This window comes from Poecilia reticulata, chromosome 9 (genome assembly GCF_904066995.2).
Source record: "Poecilia reticulata chromosome 9, P_reticulata-male-v2, whole genome shotgun sequence".
Taxonomy (NCBI): Eukaryota; Metazoa; Chordata; class Actinopteri; order Cyprinodontiformes; family Poeciliidae; genus Poecilia; species Poecilia reticulata.
The window spans coordinates 5,178,208-5,198,979 of record NC_088838.1 but is presented as its reverse complement, the minus strand read 5'-3'; the positions used below and the strand labels follow the sequence as shown (position 1 = coordinate 5,198,979).

The following is a 20,772-nucleotide window of genomic DNA, read 5'->3' as shown; positions in this document are numbered from 1 at the left end:
ATACTCTAATGCAAACTACAGTAAATTGATAGTCATATCTGCGGGTATGAACTGATGCATGGTAGGACTACCGTGGGTCAGTTATGGTTGATTACTCCATAACCTAATCAACCACAACTTCATAATTTTCAAATGATATTGTTTATATTGATGAAAATCCAAAAATATTAAGTCAACTCACTTCATTTGAGCCTATGAGTTTTATACAGGGCACTATGTTTGCAAAACACATTCTTTAAAAAATCTGGTCCATCAGAGTTAGTTTTCTGCTACACTTCACATCTTGTTGGTTAAAATGTTTCATTTGGCCAGTGCCGTCTTCTAAGTTCATATTATAAGTCGACAGATTGTCACGCCCGAGCTGTGGATCTCTGCAGCTCTTCTAGTTTGCAACGCTGGTTTCCAGAATCTCTCTCTCCTCTCCGTATGTTTGGGTCAACAGCCATGCTGTGGTCGGCTTGTAATTGCACCATACTTTTCCACAAGTTTATCCCTGACCCGTCTGTGTTCCTTGTTTTTGTGAAACCTTTTGTTTGCACAACAGTTGCATTCATATTGAAACCCATTTATTAAATAGACATCTACAGAAAGTAGTGGTGTAATTTTTTTTCTCCAACAAACTTCTTGAAAGCATGCATCATTTTCTTGCATCTCATTTCTCATAAAATTCCAATAAAAATGTGGTTTTAATGTAGCAAAAAAAAAAACAACCCAAAACATTTTCTGGTTAAGGTTGGAGTTTCATAAAACATTCTCTGGCTTTCACATAGATCATCTGCTTTTCGAGGGTTGAATCTTGTGAAATATTTTAAGCTTCAAATCCCAATAAACTGGAAATGATTAACTTGAGATGAAGCTTAAATAGGTTTTTGCTCTGCTTTTATTTGCTTACTTGTGAAGGCAATCCCCTCTTTTCGAACTTAACAGCCATTAATCAGATTTTATTACTGCAAAAGCAAAGAGTTGTTAGACTATTTTCTTTTCTACAAATCAACAGAGCCAAATGAACTTCCTCCAAGAACGATGCTTTTAATAATTTCCCTACCAGCTGCTGGCCTCTTTGTAAAGCTGTTAAAAAGATTTGCTTCCTTAACATTCGTCTTAATTAGAAGCTGGATTTCAAGCTAATTGAAAATGACAAAGACCTGAAAACTCAAGCATTTCCTCTACAATTTCACATACATGACAAAAATAACTCCTTCAGTTTTCCTCTGCTCATATATCAGGAAGGTTTGGTGTCCTGCTTTAGGCCCAGCAGCTCCTCCTTGTTGATCTGCTACACCCAGACAGAAACTTCATACCTTGACCAACCAGTCTGACCACCACCCTGCAGGAGGCGGTGCGTGTCGTTCCTGCTGGTTGGATCAACAAATAGCTGCGCGCGCTCTGATTTGCCACTGCAAATCATACGAGTTTCTCGTCATGAAAATGATCCACAATAGTTATGTTATCATTGTGTTTAAGAATTACTGGAAATTTATGAAATTTTTATTTATTTATTTTTAACAATTCATTTTTTGAGCACTGGTTGAGCTGTTATAATTATCTACACAGACAGACAGAGAGACAGTAAAGAGCTGGGACAGGTCTGGTGCTGGAGGGAGCAAAAGCAGATAATCTGCATTACATGGAGACAAGAAAAGACACTTAAAAACATGTTCTTAAAGAAAAAAATGAAGTTTTAGATAAACATCGAGTATGAAAAATAAGGCTGTAGAAAGTACAGAGAATGACGACAACAAAAATAAAAATTGTGACTCTTCATTCAAATCCTCCGTTGTGGTCAGCTCACTGGCCTTGTCTGATGATTATATCTGACATGTCATCAACCTTCACCAGCTCCAGGTTCTGGGAAAGAAATCAGAAATCAATACCTGTACTGGAAAGCTTACAGATGGTTTGGACAGCAAGCAGCTGTCTGCATTTTTCTTTAAGTCCTTTATGTCACACGTCTTTTATGTGCCCAGAAGACCATACATTTTACATACATACATTTCTCTGTATGTTTTACAGTAAAATCTGTTATTTTAAATGTTTCCAATGACATACAGATTTCTCTACAGCCTTAGTGTGTGTATGTTCAACAGTTTGTGACTTATCCCTAGAGCCCATCTGTTAACCACTGGAACAGGCCACATCAATCACAACGTTACTTCCTAATAAGCATCCAGGCGTTGTGTTTGAGTGACGCTCACCTTTTCATTAGCGAGATGAAGCAGGGCAACAAACGCCAGTGGCACCGACAGGTTCTGAGCCATACTGCTGGGTAATCTGGACCAACACAGAGGGAGAGAAACAGGAAAACAGAGACGCTTTAAAAAATATATATCTTTTTTCAACTTTTCCGTTAATTGGAAGTCAAAAACTGTTATCTTTGAAAATAAAGTGGGATTAATTTGGGAACAGTGCACCAGTGGTTATTTTTGCGCAGAATGAACTCGTATTCACTGTTGTGATGCAGCACGAGCGCCAACTCTGATTAATATTCTTCACAAGTGTTAAGTCGTAGCGGGCCGGGCCAGCAGGTTGGCCAGTACCTTTGAAGCAGAGTCTTTGTGGTCTGACTGAAGGCTTTCTCTCCACACACTGGAGCCTCTGCAGTCTCCTCCACCTGCTGGGAACATCAAGAGGAAAAGCCAATAAAACAGAACTGGACACACAGAATCAAACAAATCCAGCTCAACTCGACTGGCTGGCTACTTTGCTCGCCCTGCGCAAACTCTCAGGACAAGATGTTAGGGGGGGGAAAAAAAAAAAAAAGAAGTGATTTACCTGTTTTGGTTTTTCTGGACTGTCAGTCAGCAGAGTCCACATGCTGTTCTTCAGCCTCTTCATGTCCATTTTCTTCGCCGTCTTTGCGTAGTTGATTTCAATTTTGTTCACCTTCGTAGCAAAGTAACACAGTAAGCCTCGAAGAAATTACGAAGCAAAAATTTTTCCAATGTGCAAAAGGGGGGGCGGGGGGGAAGGTGGATTTACACATTCAGGCGCAGAATATAATTATAGTGCAGTATTTTCATTATTGAAATTATTGGCAACTAATTTAGTAATTCATTAATTGTTAACTGGAGTGTACAGACTCAAAAAAAAAGGCAAAAAAAAGAGAGGCAATTTTCTGAAAAAACATACTCTGGGCAGTAGTTAAGACAAATTTGTACACATATCAACATTTTGCATATAAGACAGTAGATGTTTTCTACTAAAAACTAGTTTTCTAGTTTTAGCTTCACTTGGTTCAAATTCTGTAAAACACAAAAGAAAAAAAAATCAACTGAGCATCTTTTGCTATTCAAGTATTAGTTGTGAAAGGAAAATAAAAAAATAAACAGATCAGCAATACATTGCATTGCTGTTAAGTCAAGCAAAATGAGCTGAGCTCAGTTGTATTGTTGGAAGGACTTTAGCTGTGATGCATCTTCTGCTTCAAATGATCAAATGTTTACTTTTTAGGCCATAAAATACTTTTGTTATTGATTTGTTTATTTTTGAATTTTAATTAATTCCTAATATTGTATTACATAAAAAGGCTTAAATGAAGAATCTGCAGAATGTGCCAATTTTTTCTTGCTACAGATCACTCAATTTTTAGCTGCAGCCCTAGATTTATGACAGGTTTATTTTTCTACAATTCTTTCCGCTGGTGCCAAAAATGACAGGATAGAAAAAAAACAGAAGATGTTTCCATCTTGTTTTTTTTTTTTTTTTTTAAATTCGTGGCAGCTGAATGCTCCTTATTGAATAGATCTAACGAAACCAATCACTGATCTCTTATTTTAACACGACATCAGAAAAAACAGAGGAAGCTTGTAAGGTGGAAGCTCACCGCAGTGTGAAAGCTGTTGTAAGGCTCTGTGTTTGTGTTATAGAAAGTATCAAACAGAGGACATACCCTGTGTGGCTCAGGCACCAGATCTTCCTCCCCGTAGGTGGAAACTCCCTCCAGGTTTTGTGAGGGCTGAGACAGACCGTCACCCGAAGGCTGAGTGTCATCTGAACCAGCAAACCCTTCGACATCATCATCACTGTCACCACCCTGAAACAGAGCGGACGGCCGCTTTCATGCTGCTGCTGATATCTAGTCAAACAGCAGCTTCAGTAAGCGAATAATCACAGCTGGACATTGTAATCTCCAAGATAAGTATGACTATGACCATATTGCTATGCAGCTGGTCTGTTCTGCTAACGCATACTGCAGTCTCAGCAGATTTCTGCTATCGTAAAGATGGTTTCCAGACCTGGAGACCAGGACAGAAGTTGGCTGTGTCGTTGGCGTTGTTGTAGTCGTAATCCCCGATTCCTTCTCCAAGCTCTCCAGAAAGTCTCTTCTGGGCCTCTTGACTCAACTACACAGAGCAGAAAACACATTCTATGTCAGAAAATCTAGACAATGTGTCAGATGTCAAAGAATCCTCGACTTTCCAGAAATAAACTTCCTGTTTTCTATGTACGTTTTCAACCTCCAATGAAAGTAAGAATAGAAATGTTTATAAGAGTGGTAAGGCCAAAGACGGAGAGAGAGACCAAAAAAGGACAGGAAAGACAGAAACAGAAGGAAAGTATGAAAGGCAAAAAAGACAGAAAAAAGACAAAGACACAGAAAGAAAAACACAGACAGAAAGAAAGACTAAACAATACATAAAGACAGCCAGAAAGGGAATCAAACCTAGAAATACACATTTTTCTTCCATTTCTTTTCCCCACACTGACAGAAACTTTAAATCCCATTTAATGCTTTCTAGACATGTTGGAATCCCGTTAGTATGTGTGAAGAACATTTTTTTAATGCTCCAAGTGCCCACTTAAAAAAAATCCCACACAGTATAATGTCTTAGATAAGCTTCTAGAAATCAGTGTTTGTCTTGGATTAGTGTGACTGTAAAGATGTAGAACTGGAGCTTTCATATTGATAAAGGATTCTTTAAATGAAAAAATAAAATGAGACAAAATTGGTGAATGTTGGTACGGGTTCTCCTGAACACTTAGATATAGTCTGATTAATCAGACTCACTCAAACATAGAACTGTCCATTATGATTTATTACTTCTGATGTATTTTAGCTAGAAAGCAGATCAGTGACCAGGTGGGGCGGATGTCTCACCGAGCTGGACGGCTTGAGGCTGAGCTGGGAGAGAGTCTCTGGGGCAAACTTGAAATCTGCAGGCAGGGTTGTCTTCTTGTTGCTGGCGCTGAGGGCGGACTTACTGTTAGTGGTGGCTGCCTGGACATAAGGAGACAGAGAGAGAGAGAGAGAAAAAAAAGAGACTCACAAAAAAACAAAATGTTTGGGAGGAATCAGTAATTCAGCCGTCTAAGTTAGCTCCATCAGGTTACTGGAGCTGCAGTGCCTCACATTATTATACATTTATTCATGTCCCATCCGCAAACTTAAATGCATTTTATTGGGATCAAGGCATATTCTAACCATTTACAGGGCTTAGAGTTTTAAAAAAATCCTGAGCCTGAAACTTATAGTTATGATAGAAATTAACTATACCGTTGCTATTGCCACAGTTAATGAAAAGTGTCTTTGAATAGTGCAAACAATGGCTTCTAACAATACAATTAACAAGCTAAACACTCAAACTTAAATAAGACTTCAGTACATTTCAACTCGAAACAAAATGTAAAATGTCTGTGCCCTATAGGTTTGCCTTACAGGCAACAATCCCTCAACATTAAATAAGAGTCATTTCAGCCAATGTTTTAGCAAGTAATTTAGTACATGCAACATTACCAACTAAATCAGTTTCTCAACCTTTTTTGGGCCAGCGCCCCCCCAGCCTTTATCCAGGTCCCTCACCGCCCCCCAACAAAGAATTTGTAGGCTACTTTGCACTGACTATTATTTTATCATTAATATTACTATCAATATTGTAGATGTTTTGATTGTTATACTTGTTTCTGTATTTATCATCAAGATAATTTCACAGAGAACAAAAAAGCCATGGGAATAGAAATTATTTTCACAGGTGTCTATGAAAAATGTAATGAACATTCAACTTAAAATCGGCGGGCCTAACAGCAGACAGAGCAGAAAAAATATTCTTGTTCTTCGGCATTTTCCAGTTGTTAAATATTCCACAAAATGACCAAATAAAAGATGTTCAACATGCCAGTTAAAACTTCAAACTATTTGCAAAACAACTGAGCTCTGCAACATTAAAACATGGATAGAACTGTAACTACATTAATTATAGCTCTTCTTCTCTTCATTGTTTGTCAGTTTCTGGTGGTGCAGCTCTGTGCTGCCTTCAGGAGAATGGGACATCAGAGTATCATCCATAAAGTTTCACTCGCATGGCATTTATTGTGCAAACCAGAGCTTTCAGTGGAAAAACTAAAGTTCCAGGTCCTTTTAATGCCATACAAATATGAGACAGAAACATGGATTATATCTTTATATAGACCTGTCTATTGATTTATAGATTAATAGTTTTACTGAACAGAAATTACAAAGAACAAATCTGGTTCTTAATAAAATCCTAATGAGTCAAATTGAAAGTGTCATGGAATCATCAGCCTCATGAAAAATAATATTGAAGAAATAAATATATCAAATCTAATTAAAAACATAAAAATAAGTGATAAGTTCTTTACTGTTATGGTCTGTAAGATATATTTATTCTCAGTATTAGATGTGGTCTCAACAAACCCATGGCACTTCATCATTATTTTACCTTTTATCTGGAAATAGTGTCTGTTTATTCTTGCCATACAGTCCTCTGTATTAATTATTGCTCGAAAGGTCTTGCCATACAAGTTTATTCCTCTGTATTTACTTTAGTTTCTTAGTTTATTCTTGCACTTTATTATTCATTTCCATTTAGTTTCCTTTGATTAGTATTATTCTCTCCTGGTTTATTGCTATGTCCATGTTAGTTTCTTTCCTGTTGCTAAACTTATTTGATAATTTATTGACCATCAGTAATCTTCACTCATCACCTGCTGTGCCGCCTAATCGTCATGTTTTCACATCATGTGTTGATTTTTCACTGTTCAGGGTTGGATTCTCTGTTTTTATGCCATAATTCACATATAGTTCGTCGCTCTGTTTTATGTCCCGCTTCTCATGTTTCAGAGTTTTGTGCAATGTGCGCCTCGGGTTTTTTTTTTTTTTTACCCTGTATGGTGCAGGGCGGTCGAGAACTGTATCGATGGGGGAAAGGCAGACTGACATAAACCTTTTAAAACAACGGAAACAATTTCGGTATTCTGATTGTTGAAATTTAAAAGTGCTGTGGTACTGTTGTTCTATCACACCCGTTTCATACCGAACCACTTACAGCACCGGTGTTAACGCTATAAAATGAATGCTACGAAATACAGTTTTAGCAAGTTGCTCAAAGTCTAAACTGGTATTGTTGTGATTGTAAGGTGTAAAGTTTACCTTCGACCAAACGCCCCCAAAGGAATCCCAGCGCTCCCCTTTTGTAAAAATTTCCGCCAACTTCCCGCTTGTCCTCTTTCCTCTAGCTAGGCCCAGCGCCACTTGTTTTTAATTCTTTTCTCAAGTAAACGTGTTTCTTTACCGGGTGAGACAAACTCAATCTTCTTTCATATCGCATTTGATTTAACCGCCGAACCGAACGCATGCGCTTCTTTTCTACAAACCGTTTTATAGTCATTGGTCAAGAACACGGGAGCTAGAATTCTGATTGGCAGATATCTTTGTAGACGGAGGTCTTTAAGCCCGAAGACTACAGTTTGGTCAAAAGCTGGAAATCCGGCCCCCGGCCTGAGCTCTTTAAGCCCTGCATTAATGACAGTTTTGACAACGACACATTCTGATAGATTCTTCCTGCCTTTGTCAAATGTCAAAGACTGAAGCAAAAATGATGAAGATTTATATGAAAACAGGAAACTCCCTATCCCAAGAAAACTATACTTATTAAAATTGAAAGTTTAATTTATGTTTCTGATTCCCTGTTGTTGCTATTCCTGTTTTTTTAATCTTTATTACTGTACAGCATCAGCGTGTCTTAAAAAACACTTCATAAAATGTATTGTTATTATTAATGCCTTGCCCTTTATGCTGAAGCTAAACCCATTCCATCAGGCATTAAACAGCCAAAACAATCGATGCGCAAAAAGAGTTTAGGATATAAGACACTTTACTTTTTTTTCTTTTAACAGTTTGAATAAATATTCAGGTGTTGGGGTTTAAAGCAGGTTTACCCTTGTGGTGCGAAAGTACGTGTCAAAGTTGACATCATCGCTGAAGTCTATCTCAAAGGTCTTCTTGGTCTTCTTTTTTCGGGTCTCTTTATCAGGAACATGATCCACTGGAACACAACAAACAGGATAAAAAATAAAAATAAAAAAAAGGACAACAAAAACAATCAGTTTTCTGTATACATGAACCGCAGGGATCAATAAACTTTCAATTTTGAGAGAATGTGAGAGGATCATTTGCTTCCAGGTCACTCAAACAAGCTTAGTGTGTTAGCATAGCTAATATTTGTGTAAGGATGCAGTCATGTTTACTGTTCCTTCCTCTGGAAAACAAAAAAGATGTAGTGGACAGAAAGAATAGTCCTTGTCAAGTCTTTACGGTAATGAGCAGGTGCACGTTTTGATTTTAAGTATGTACCGTTTTCTCATTAGTCCCAATTTAAAACATTACTATTTATAATCTAATACTCTCTTTTCAGGACATTCAATTCAGCAAGAAAAGAAACTACTACGTTTTGAAATTTAAATATGGGTTTTTGTTCAAACCCATATTTCAGCCTCAAGTTATGTCAATTTTTTAATGAAATCAAGCAAGAAGTGTCTTTATTTTGAAGAAATGTAAGTGCTGTGAACGCCCATTAGCGCGAGTGTTCAAAGTGTCCACTCCTTAATGTTAGTCAGAGGTTTAGATAACCCCAGTCTGCACATGCAATAAAAACTGTGTACCATTATTTGTTATAAATCATAAAATAAAGAGCGGACATTGAGAGAATGAGTCAATGTCCGGAAAATTTCTGATTGAACGGGAAGTGATTTTCTTTTAAAACAGCTGGAATTTTCTGTTTGTATTGATTTTAGTTTACCTTATTCTGAATCAACTGGAAGTCAAGTAGAAGTCAAACAGAGTTCAGTTTGAAAAACATACTTATGGTAATTATGGTGATATGAACAGATCAATATAAATTGTCTATAAATTTGAGCATGTTCTACTTAAAGTTACAGCATATAACTTACTTAAATATGTTTTTTTGTACTCATTTGTTAATACAGTCACTAGTTGTGACAGTATGGTATGAGATGGGTAATCTGTGAAAAAAAAAAAAAAACCCAAAAACATTGCGAGTAGACAAGTATGACTGACAGCGGTAAGCCCCTCCTCCTGGCTCTGATTGGTTGTTTTGGACCGGGAGCTGTGCATTTCTGCAAATAGCTATAGTAGCTCAGGGAGGACGAGCTTGATTTTTACACAGACTATCTTATATTATTCTGTCACTTCATAGTGATCATTTTAACAACTGTGTAAAAAACTGATTTGTTAAATAAAAATTGTATACTGTAGCTTTAAGATGAGTAGAAAAGTGATTCTCTTCACTCACATTTGTGTTTCGGTTTGAACTGCCAGTATCCGGGGCCGGCCCAGGCTGCCATGGTTCTCGGGCTGAAGTAAGAATATTCTCTGGGCTGAGAGGAAAGCTGCAGACACATGGTGGCGATGTCTCCTTCTCCAATGGGAATCACGTCCCTGAAGGATCGACAGAAGAATCATCAGAAAGAAAATGGTAACCTTGGAAAGGAGCAGAACCCAATTGTCCTACTCTCAACCTCGGCAAAGGACTTTGTTACACTTCAGTTTGAATTGTAACAAGGAGTAGTGTGAAAGTGACAATCTGAAGCTGAGAGAGGTAAACACAAATTGCTGAACACTTTTGAGGTGAAAATGTGTTTTCTGATCAACATGCTGATGACAGCTTCACTGTTCTGTTCATAGACATGCCAGATGTAAGGAAAAGGATCAATCAGACTGAGGAACTAGCTCAAGTTTCCGCCTGTTGAAGTGCCAATCTTTAAATATTTCAAAACAAAGGTCAGGTATTTAACATGTTTTTTTCCCCCCACATAAATTTCGATATATTAAAAACAATTAAAAAAGCAATTAACTGATTAAATTAATTGCTTTTATACTACTTCTTCTTTTTTTTTTTTAAAATACACATACAAAAAGTTCCGGCCAGAACTTTTGTATTCTGTTTCTGGTACGCTCGTAAATCTGATGCACAAGCGGCAATCGCAAACAGCGATGTACGACAAAGCTGGTTCTCTTGGCACTTTAAAAAAAAATATATATATTAAAAAAATCTGCTTCTAAAAATGATCTGATAGGATGCTCGGAAAGAGTATTGTGTTCAAGATGTGCTAAATGGAGTTAGCCTATCACCAAAGCTATGCAAGCCTAAAATAGCATCTCAATGCTAAACATGTAGCAGGACAGACGTCCCTAAAGCTCATATAAGTGTCCACATTTCTAAAGAAGAGTCTTTTTCGTAGAATCTACATGAAAGCTGAGTGAGTACAACAGTACTTTGAACCAAGCTGATGGTAGAATAACATAAATAACAGATTAAAAACAATACAGTAAGTAAAGGGTTTTGGATTAGAAAATGTCGCTTGTTTTGTTGTTGTTGTTTCCGAGTCCCACAACACCTCAAAACTTAAAAAAACAGAACTTCTGGTAATATAATAATCATGGCCACAAATATTCCCACAGGGCGGGCCGACGACATCTGTCCTCGTACCTAGCTTTGCTGGGGCCGGACGATTCACAACCCTCCTTGTGTTCCTTAGATCCTTCCTCACAGTCAGCTAGTCCCTCTTCATAATCAGCATCAAAGTCAGGGCAGTCGTCTTCTTCTGGCTCCGGCTCTGGCTCAGCATTCACGTCAAACACGTGTTCGCCCTGCTTCATCTTCTCCAGCAGCTGGTTCATGGTCTGAAGGCAGATCAACATCCAGACAGACAGATTCATGGTTTACTTCGACTCCGTTTATTCATTACCTAACCAGTAATTAAAACATTGATAGAAAATTGTACGACTTTCAGTTTAGTCTGGACATTATATTTTGATGAGCTGGAACATAATTTTAAAAAGTTTCTTGAAATTGGAGCTTTAAATTCACTTAAAGGGAATAAAAAATTTCCAATTTTCTATTGATCGACTCAGCAGAAATTGGGAAGTTAAGTAGTTAAAAAATTAAAAAAGAAAATGTAGATTTTTAAAATATTCATTAAATGCATAAAATCTATCGAGTGTGAGCATTTTTGGTCCATAAAAGCATTAATCAAGAAATAATTTCATGCACTTCTATTGAGTTTAGTAAAAATATTGATCTCCAAAAATGTAATCAACAATGCATCAACGTGAATAGCATAGTTAATCATTTTCTGTTAAAATTAATTTACTACTAGCTCTATGAAAAAAGCATACAGGATATTCATATTGATTTTATTCTCCTTAGAAGAAAAAAAACAAGGAACAAAAAATCTGGAATGACTAGTAGGTCAGCCTCAAGGTAAAACAGGAAATCACCCTGAAAAACCCCCCAAAACAAAACCAAAAAAAAATCTGATTCCACTTCTAAAAAGATAAGCTAGTATGTTAAACCTGCCTTTACTTCCATGACCAGCACAGAGCAAATTCTGTATTTAGAATAAGAAGACAGTTTTGTCAGAAAAATGTGCTCCAAACCTCAAATTCACTAGTTTTTTCTTTTTCATTAGTTCTGACTGAAAAACAGATTGAGATTCATCATTGTTTTAGTGTAAAATTCACAAAGTTAATACAGCATAAAAAGAACAGCTTTGAGAGTTAGGCTAACCTGACGAAGTGTTGTGGCTAACTGGTAAATTACGGTATGCAGAAATACTAACAGGGTGGGGGGAGAGGATGTGGAAATGAAGTTTTATTACTTTTTTTGTACTGTTGTAATAACAATAAAAGTGACAATAAGAACTATTTATTGCTTTTTTCTGTGACTCCATGGAACAAAATTTCATTTCTCTTTTAGATCATTAAGATATTTTTGAATTTGGATTTCTGCTCATAAGAAACACACCCATCTGCAGTGGGCTTCTTTAGGACACCAGTCACAAAAAGAAGTGTGATGTGTACCACTAAAATTCACACACTTGTGGCATTTAGTTATATTTTCAAAATTACTGAGATTTATTGATTCAGCTTTATTGAACAAACAGCAAAAAACCGTAAAAATAACATTGCAGACAATTTTTTTTTTTTTTTTAAACAATTTAAGGTGACAACGATAAATCTAAATTTTATGATAAGACATTTATTATAAGTGGGGTATTTTTGAATTGGGTAATTGCCAACCCCTAAATAGTACTTGTAAAAACCCAGCAAAAAATATTCCTTTAAGCCTGAGATCACAACAGAAGTAAAGAGCTCCAAGATATTTCCAATCCAATATCAATGGGTTTTTATTGATTGTTTTTAGAAATATATCACTAGATAAAGTACACAACCATGTGTAGTGTTCAAATTTTAACCCACAAACATGTGAATGAGAGGGTAGAGCCAGATTTTTTCCACTTTAATAAGATAACTCTCCTGGTAATTAAAGGAGAAATGAGTGCATTCTGGTCGGGAATAATTCACATCTCCTCCAAAATGATTTTCAAAAGCACATATTTTAGTTTGATGGTTCCTCTGACCTGCTCAGGGTTCCAGCTTGTGAACGAGAAGTCTTGCAGTGAGGGGCAGATGCAGCTCTTCTGCTGGGAAAGCTGCAGTGCAGCTGGCAGAGGCACAGCACAGAGAAACAGAGAGAACTTAATATTCCTTACAGATATCAGCTCCGAAACGTGGCTCAAATATTCAACTAATGTCACAGGGCACAACAAACATTTATTAAGATGAACTCCTTTTATACTGGTTGCTGTGTTTTTTTTTACCCTTGAACGGTGATGCAGAAACTCTCTGTGGAGTCGGTGGAGAGTAGGAGTGTGTGGACTGCAGGAGGGTCATGTTTGAGGGGAACAGCAGCTCACAGCGACTGCTCTCACTGAATAGAACGGACAGAAATACCCCTGCTGTGCTGCTCTCATCAAAGGATGAGGCCATCCGCTGAAACATGGGGTCCACCTGGGAGACAAGTTAACGAAAGGATCGCGCTGAATTAGCGCTACAAAGTAAAAGCCGGTAACATCGTCATAGAGTTTCCTTTAGGTTAACAGCTGAATAAAAGTGATAAAACAGGGGTTAAAGAGGAAACTGAACGCTCCGTTTGACCCCCCATCTGATTCCTGACCTTAATCCAATCATAAAGTATCTGCCATCACCCAATGTTTGGACAGCGTGGTGTGGACACAGTAGGTGGTGCGTTAGTAGAAAAAAACCTGCCAGATTTTCCTCAGAAAAAATTGGTTTACATTTTTTTAAATTATTTGAACTGATTTATCGCCCAACCACAGGATAAAGTGATGAAAATCAAGTACTCCTAAACAGAAAGCAACAGTAATGTGTATTGTACACAACAGCTCCACTTTTACCTCACATCTCCTTTCAGAATCTGCACAGTTGATGTTGCTCAGGTTCTGCTCCACTGTCTTTTTAGGAGGCCTCTTTTTTTTTGGCTGCTTGGCAGTCATGTCCCCTCCAGCTGCCTCGTCTCCATCCATGTTCTCATCTTTCAAACCGTGATCTGCATGAGCACAAAAAGTACAAGCAGAAGGATAAATATTTGACTTGGAGCAGATTGTTTGGACATATTGCAATTTTATAGCACAAACGAGTTACTACTTGAGATGTTTAAAAAGTGCTGCATACATATCAAATATGACTGAAAATAAGTTTTATATTGTAATTTAACGCCTTGAAATTGGGCCTCTGTTTCTTTAAGAAGCTGGTGCTCTTCCTGATACTCTGCCTTCAGGAAGTCATCACAGCATGGCTCGTCTATTAACCCTTTGTCAATGTTTTTACCAGAGTTTCACTGAGAAGTAGCTCTTATAATGAGTTCAGCAGATGCTCAGTTCTACCAGGTGTTTGCTAATTGCTGCTGACTAGTCTGAAGGAGTCGAGTGGGAGAGTCAAATTGAAGGACTGCTCTGGGAGACAAAAGCTAAGAAACTTCAAAACTGCAGCTCCAAGGAGGAGCTGCGTCTCGAAGGCGGGGCTAGGTCCACCCAGGCATTTTACACAGCTGAATGGTCGCCATGGAGATTAAAGGATCCTTCAAACATGCATGAAAGAATCAAGGAAACACCCCACAGGTATGTTTTTGATGAGGAAATGGCATTATAACATGATGGAAAGCTTAAATGTAAATTTGACATAATAAAGGTCCTTTAAATACACCCAGCTTTTTGTGCAGTATTGTGAGTGGTCACCTCCTACCAAATACACCAACACACACAACAAGTGTTGGGATAACCAAGAATAGAATACAGCTACGAGAGAACTGAATTATTAAAACAAGACGTAATAACCAATAGATACTGGAACAATGAATGACTATTAATATACAGCTCGCCCCCTAGTGTTTAGGACAATCACCAAACAGAACTCAATGCTGGATTCTCACCTTCTCCAGGTTTCGTTTCGGCCCCAAGACCGCCCAACACCCTGTAGGCATCAGCATGAACAGCATCCACTCTCACAGCATAGATCTTTGTACTGGCATCCAGAGTCCCAGCTGCCACCTGTAGACACAAACCAAACAACTTGCATGATGAAAATTCACCAAAACTTCTGTGTGACTGCACTCTATAAATTCTAGGATAGATAGTAGAAACATTATTCCATCTGTTGAGGTGTAAAGGCTCACATCATAATCAAAATGATTTTCTTAACCAAAATCATAACAACACAAGCAGTTTCTTTGAAAACCAAGACATTCAACATGTAATGATTATTTTTCTTAACACTTAACATTAAATGTTAATATTATCATTCAAGTTTGTAATACTTATATCAATGACAAAGCAGCAGTTTTCAGAAGACATACCTTGAAGTTGGTGATCTCAGAATCCTTTTGCTTTAGAATATCAGCCATGTAATCAATCAGATGGAGACCAAAGGCATTTTTGGTGGTGATTTTCTGAAAATAAAAATAAAAACCTAGAATCGTACTTACTTTTTATAAGTGAAACTTTCTCATCAAAATTCTTTTTTGCTCCTTTAGGCACAATGTTACAAAAAGCCAAAAGATGTCTGTTTCATATGTTGAAAACAGACGGGCATTTTATAGGCTTTTTCTTCTGTGAAAGCATAATTCCCAAAATTAGAAACAATGCTGTAGCACGGAAGAAAAAAAAAAAAAATCCTCATACCGTTTATAGAACTAATGATCAAATCCATGTAAAAAACAAAGGGTTACAACCAACTACCTGTTTTTGATAACCCACTGATCACATTGGATTTTATGATTAGTTTACATCCAAGTTTCATACTTTGAGACTGTGATTAATCTTTTTTAGCTGAAGGAAGAAAGGAATAAAGGAAGAAAAAGAAAATAGCCAAAGAAATTAAATTAGAGGTAGAAAAAAAGAAAACCATTAAAAAAAAACAATAAGAAAAAAAATTAAAGAAAAAACAGAAATTCATGAAATTAGAAAGAAAGTTCTTTACAACTCGTTTTCACTTTTATTTTCCATAGATGCAGTGCAGACAGACCAGACAAACTTACATTCTCAGTTGAAAGCTTTATGCATGTTGAGTAATGCTCTGAGATCTGAGCATTGGACAGCTTGGGTACAGCAGCAGGAGTCCCCACGGCACTGAATAGAAGAAACAACAAACCCATCAGAATAGCAACAAACATGGCAACCCGTCAAGCTGATTGTTAAGGAAATAAATCTTACCTAACTGAGTCAATCAAGAATGAATCAAAATGCATTTCGATTATTATTTTATTAAGAAATTAAGCAAAGAATATGAGCAATGACTCCCCTGCCTAGTCCAGTGAAGGTGAAGAAAGTTGAAAGTACATGGCTTTTAATATCCACCAGCCCTCTTGCAGAGATTGGAGGTTAAAGGAGGATCCCACCAGATTCAGTTTACTATACAACTCTGGTATTTGTACCTCCAGACTGTGACCTTGGATGGTTCAAACCCAGTTCAGAAGTACCCTTTATTATGCGTTTCCAGCAAGCTGCCTCCAGCAGGAAGGGTGCTTTAAAGCCAACATTGCTTGCTTGCTTGCTTGAAATAAAACAAAGTTTTGACATAACACTGATACAAAGTTTGAGTGCAATATACAAATTGCCAGTTACGTTTCCTGCTGATCTCCATGGCTCACCTGTGAGACCCAGAGTCAGTGAAGGACGAATCGTTGGCAGCTTGAAGGTCGATGACTCTTGATCTCCTGCGCTGACGGCGTTCCTGTTCGTCGTCGTTGCCGGGGAAGGCAGAAAGCAGCGGCGTGCTGCAGGCAGCCGGCGACAGACCTTTGTTCTTGTTCAGAGAGGATGAGTTCCATCCCGGACGGACCCGGGAGACGGGCGTGCACGTCGCACTCATTCTGTCTGGGCGCAGAAGAAAACAGATGTTACTTTGTCCTTCACAAGTAGATGAATGAGTGACAAAAGATGCTACACTTAAATACAGAAACCTTACGTTTAATTCTTTAAAAAGCAAATTTACTGTAGGTGTGAAAAATGCCAAAACTCAAGAATAATTAAAAACAGAACTCTGATTTAATAGTGTTTTGCTTGGATTTGCTGAATTTCCACTGAAACCTTGGACTGATGAAAAGATGAATCAGACTGAAAGCCAGCTTTGTGGCAGTTTTTACAGTTACACTAAAGCACTGAAGAATTCAAAAATATGGAAGTTTTGTTCAAGATCAAATTCCGTAATTTTCATATTTAAATCAGCTGAGTTCTCCCTCCACTTCAGCTAGTTTCATTGCAGAATATTTATCAGTCCTAAAGTTTTAAACACAAGTGAACAAAAAAAGTTGCTAGACAGATGGATGAACAAACAGTTTGAATGACTGACAGCTGGATAGATTCATAACTGATGAATGAACGAAGGGAAGAATTGATCAACTTTTTTTTACCCATATTTATGTTTGACCTGGTAACGACTACCGTGTAATACATGCACACCAGTCATCTAAAACAAGAGCAATAAATTGGTAGAGAAGCTCCTGCATTAAAGAATGACTAATGAGGTTGATATATTCAAAATTTCTTCTTAGGGAAGATTTTCTTGGGACGAGAAAAATTTTTCATGTCATAGAATCGCAAACCACTACCGAAGACGCGACTCGGGTCATATCCACCAACAGAAACAACTTGAAATCAGTAACATGTATGCAAATAATCTTATTTTCGGTAATTGTTATTCGTCAGACTGTCTGTAAATTGCATAAAACAAGATAGCTGTAATATTTGTTTCAGCAAAGAAAGCCTTACCTCATGAAAGTTTCTGGCCGAGCTCAAACCTTGCTTTTTCACGTTATGCTAACTCAACACTAGCATAACAACCAGAGCAACCCGAGTATGACTATCTTCTCATTGTTTGCTGTCTCGCTAGCTCAGAAGAACTTCACAACACAACGTACCTTATGGTTTCAAAGTTCCGACGAAGCCCTTCTGACTGAGGACACTTTCTTCTGAATTTTAACAAAAGGAGAGAAAGGAGCAGCACTTTCTGAATTCCTGTTCAGCGTTTGAATTTTTGCGCCGAACGGTTTACGTAATATAGCAAAACGTCATTACGTAAAGCCGTCCCCGGAAGTAGGATGCGCCAGTATTATTTTTTTTTATCAATGAGCTTAATGTAAAATGTCATGTGTTAACTGCACTCTATCCTTAACATTTCGAAATAATCAGATTTAAGCGACATTATATGTAACAGATATGGGTTTATGATAATATACCTTCAAAAGAGCGACTATGCAACAAAAATAATCCATAACTTAAAATGTAAATTATTGGGGGTATGTTTGTGAAAGGCAAACATTTCAAAAATTTGCCGTGAAACCCAGAAATAACAATATTAAACCTAATTATTTGAGACAATAATAAGCATTTATTAGATATAAAAATTTTAAAATTAAGATTTAATAAATAAATAAAAAACTAAAATGGCTCCTCACTAGATGGCAGTAAACTCCACAGCCAGACTTTTAATCACCAACTCTGCTGTTGTGATTAAATCCTGCATTTTCTTACATGTGCCCTCTCTTCCTCACAGAGGCAACATTTTAATAAAATGAATATCATTTTAATAAAATCTCCTATTTTTGCTGTTATGGCACACTCATACCATACCATGGAACAAATTTTAATATCAGCAAGGATGACCTGAGTAAATAAAAAACAGTTTTTCAACATTGTTTTCATCTATTAAGAGAGTCTGGGTGCGTGGTAAATCACACCCAGGCCTTAGTCTGAATGTAAACAAACAAACAAAAAAACATTTACGTATCTAGGATATTAAAAAACATCAGTTACAAACTCCTTCACATGACAGTAAGAATGTATTAAAAAAAACTTGGATAAACAAAATTAGAATTCAAACACACTTTATTGATCCCAGAGGAAAATCAAATGTTGTGTAACTCATATGGATTCAGATTCTTCAGAGTTATTTAGAAATAAGAGAAGGTCAATTATATTGAATAAAAAAATCCTCACAACAGGTTTTTGAATCAATACGGCACAGAAAAAAAGCAATTAGTCTTTCATTTACTGGTTTGGATTGCTTTTTCCATCGGAAACTCCCTTGTCTCATAATAAATAAATAATAATAATCATAAATAAATGGTTGATTATCTGAAACATGTAACTGGGTCAAAAAACAGCAGACTTATGTAAGGGGATAAAAACTTTTTATTTTACTGCCAATATACATAAAGAAAGTTATAATGAGTGATTGTGAGTCATGATGATTAGAATACTATATTAACTTTTTCTTTTTTGAAAAATAATCAGAAAATCACAAATCAGAAAAGTAACCTTTTACTTTACAGAAAAGGTTACAGAAAAGTAACCTTTTCTGATTATTTGTAATCAGAACAACCAAAAGATGCCTCTAAAGAGTCGGGTGTATTTTGTAGGTGGTGATGAAATTTGAGAATATAACAGCGTTTTACAGTTTTTGCTCATATTGTTCTTGATCTGCTGTGAAAAATAAAGCTGTTGCCTGTTATGTAAGTCCTGGGGATTTTTTTAATGCTTTTTTCCCCCCTTTCTTGTTGGCCTGACATTTCACACAGCATGAGGCCACATAGCATGACTCCATGTTGGTTCCTTGACATGAATCTGCTGTTGAAGCGCTTCACAATGTGAATGATGAAAAAGGAAAAGTCTAAACCTTTGGAGCTTCTGTGACTTACACTTAGAAGGATTCCTGTCATGTTCATGTTAAAGTTTTAAATCTTCAGATTGTAGAATTGCACCACCCAAGGAGGCAACATGTGAGTGGCTCTGTTAGTTACACGCTTTATTTTTTATTTTTTTACTTTATTTTTTTTAGTTTCTGGCAGAAAAAAAAAAATTGGATATAAGAAAGGGAAGCCGTGGCTCACAGCTTGTTTGGGCGTTCTGAAATATATGCATGTCATGAGAAAAGCACTTCGGTGTGATGTATTGTTGTGGCATTCAAACTTTAAATCAGTCTGCGCTTTATATGCATGAGCACACATAAACATTAACGCACTCCCTCACATACACGTTGCGATATGTGGCCCAACATTCATCTCTTCAGCAGATGCCTGTTGCTTGTTTTTTTTTTTCCTTTGCAAAGAAAGTCTGATCAATCACTCCTGCCTGCTTATTGATTGCAGATGATGACGACTATTAAAAGTCAAAATTTTTTTCTGCCCTCTTTTCATCCCACTAAAAACATTCAGAGTGCTTCACAAAGGATGCTGAACCTTCTTAGCCTTACATTCTTGTTGGCTGTTTTGCTGTTTTAATTGCCTCTTCTGGCAGGAAAACTCACTTTGATTATGGGATTTGACACGATTCTCTTGTTAAAGACGAGTTTAAATGACAATGATCTTTCAGAATATACTGTGATGAGGACCATCACTTTACTTGCCTGGTGGACAAGCTGACGCCTGAGCCAATAAGGCAGATTCATAATAAAGAGCTGCTCCGCTCCAATGCTTTTAATGAAATTACAACACAGCGAAGAGCTGCAAAGACAACTCAGTTGTTAAATCCGGAACAGACTGAAGCAAACCTAGAGAAGGAAAATATGTTAATCACAATCTCTCTCTTTCCCAGGCTTTCATGCATCACAAGAAAAAAAAAATCCGGTCTTTACAAGGTTGTAAAATTAATTGCACCTAAAGTCAAGTGAATGAAAACACACGCCAAATTCCAAACGAGTTGTACTTTTTTTCTTCTCGTTTTTAAATAAAGCTTTAAAGCTTTCATAAAAAAGTTATTTTTCTGACATATTAGTAGAAACTGTCATGGCAGTATATGAGACAGATCTGTGAATAAAAAAAACAAACCTCCTCTGTCTTCTCCTAGTGCTAACGAGAAACAACCAATCAGTGTCAGGAAGGCGGGTCTTAGTGCTGACAATCATGCACATTGCAATTGCTCTTTACTACTTACAGCTTCTCCCTGTCAGCAGAGCATGTCATGGATGCTAAGCCAGTTAGCATAAACATTTCTTCTGTAGCGGTGAGTTGGAAACGGGTTAGGAAAGAAACTAGCTCTCGGGTAATAATAATTCATAATAGGCTCAGCTCTTTACAAGCAGAACTTTTGGTCAATGTCAAGGAGCAAAAACAATCAACAACAACCTCAAAGCAGACATTGCTGCTGTTTAGTAATGCC

At 37.1% G+C, this 20,772-nt stretch overlaps 1 protein-coding gene across 3 annotated transcripts; it reads right to left on the bottom strand.

Moving 5' to 3' along the window:
• Positions 1–1,476: 1,476 nt before the first annotated feature.
• Positions 1,477–17,688, bottom strand: ncaph (non-SMC condensin I complex, subunit H). Of its 3 annotated transcripts, none has more exons than XM_008417282.3 (18): positions 17,535–17,688; positions 16,266–16,491; positions 15,654–15,744; positions 14,973–15,065; positions 14,550–14,667; positions 13,516–13,667; positions 12,919–13,108; positions 12,679–12,761; positions 10,746–10,939; positions 9,549–9,694; positions 8,176–8,282; positions 5,099–5,218; positions 4,236–4,343; positions 3,890–4,033; positions 2,773–2,883; positions 2,538–2,614; positions 2,196–2,271; positions 1,477–1,848 (listed from the first exon to the last, which is right to left on the bottom strand). In XM_008417282.3, exons 2-18 carry the CDS (start codon positions 16,484–16,486, stop codon positions 1,789–1,791), a joined length of 2,091 nt encoding a protein of 696 aa, XP_008415504.1. In that variant the 5' UTR covers positions 16,487–16,491; positions 17,535–17,688; the 3' UTR covers positions 1,477–1,788. The 3 variants fall into 3 exon arrangements, with proteins under 3 accessions (XP_008415504.1, XP_008415506.1, XP_008415505.1); XM_008417284.3 differs by having other exon boundaries at positions 2,538–2,611; XM_008417283.3 differs by having other exon boundaries at positions 16,266–16,487; positions 17,535–17,685.
• Between the last annotated feature and the right edge of the window lie 3,084 nt (positions 17,689–20,772).

Coding starts and splice junctions, on each gene's coding strand:
- ncaph (XM_008417282.3), bottom strand. CDS start 16,486: ATGAGTGCGACGTGCACGCCCGTCTCCCGGGTCCGTCCGGGATGGAAC. Junction 13,109..13,515: donor ATTCTGAAAGGAGATGTGAG/GTAAAAGTGGAG, acceptor CTTGTCTCCCAG/GTGGACCCCATGTTTCAGCG. Junction 12,762..12,918: donor TTCTGCATCACCGTTCAAGG/GTAAAAAAAAAC, acceptor TGCCTCTGCCAG/CTGCACTGCAGCTTTCCCAG.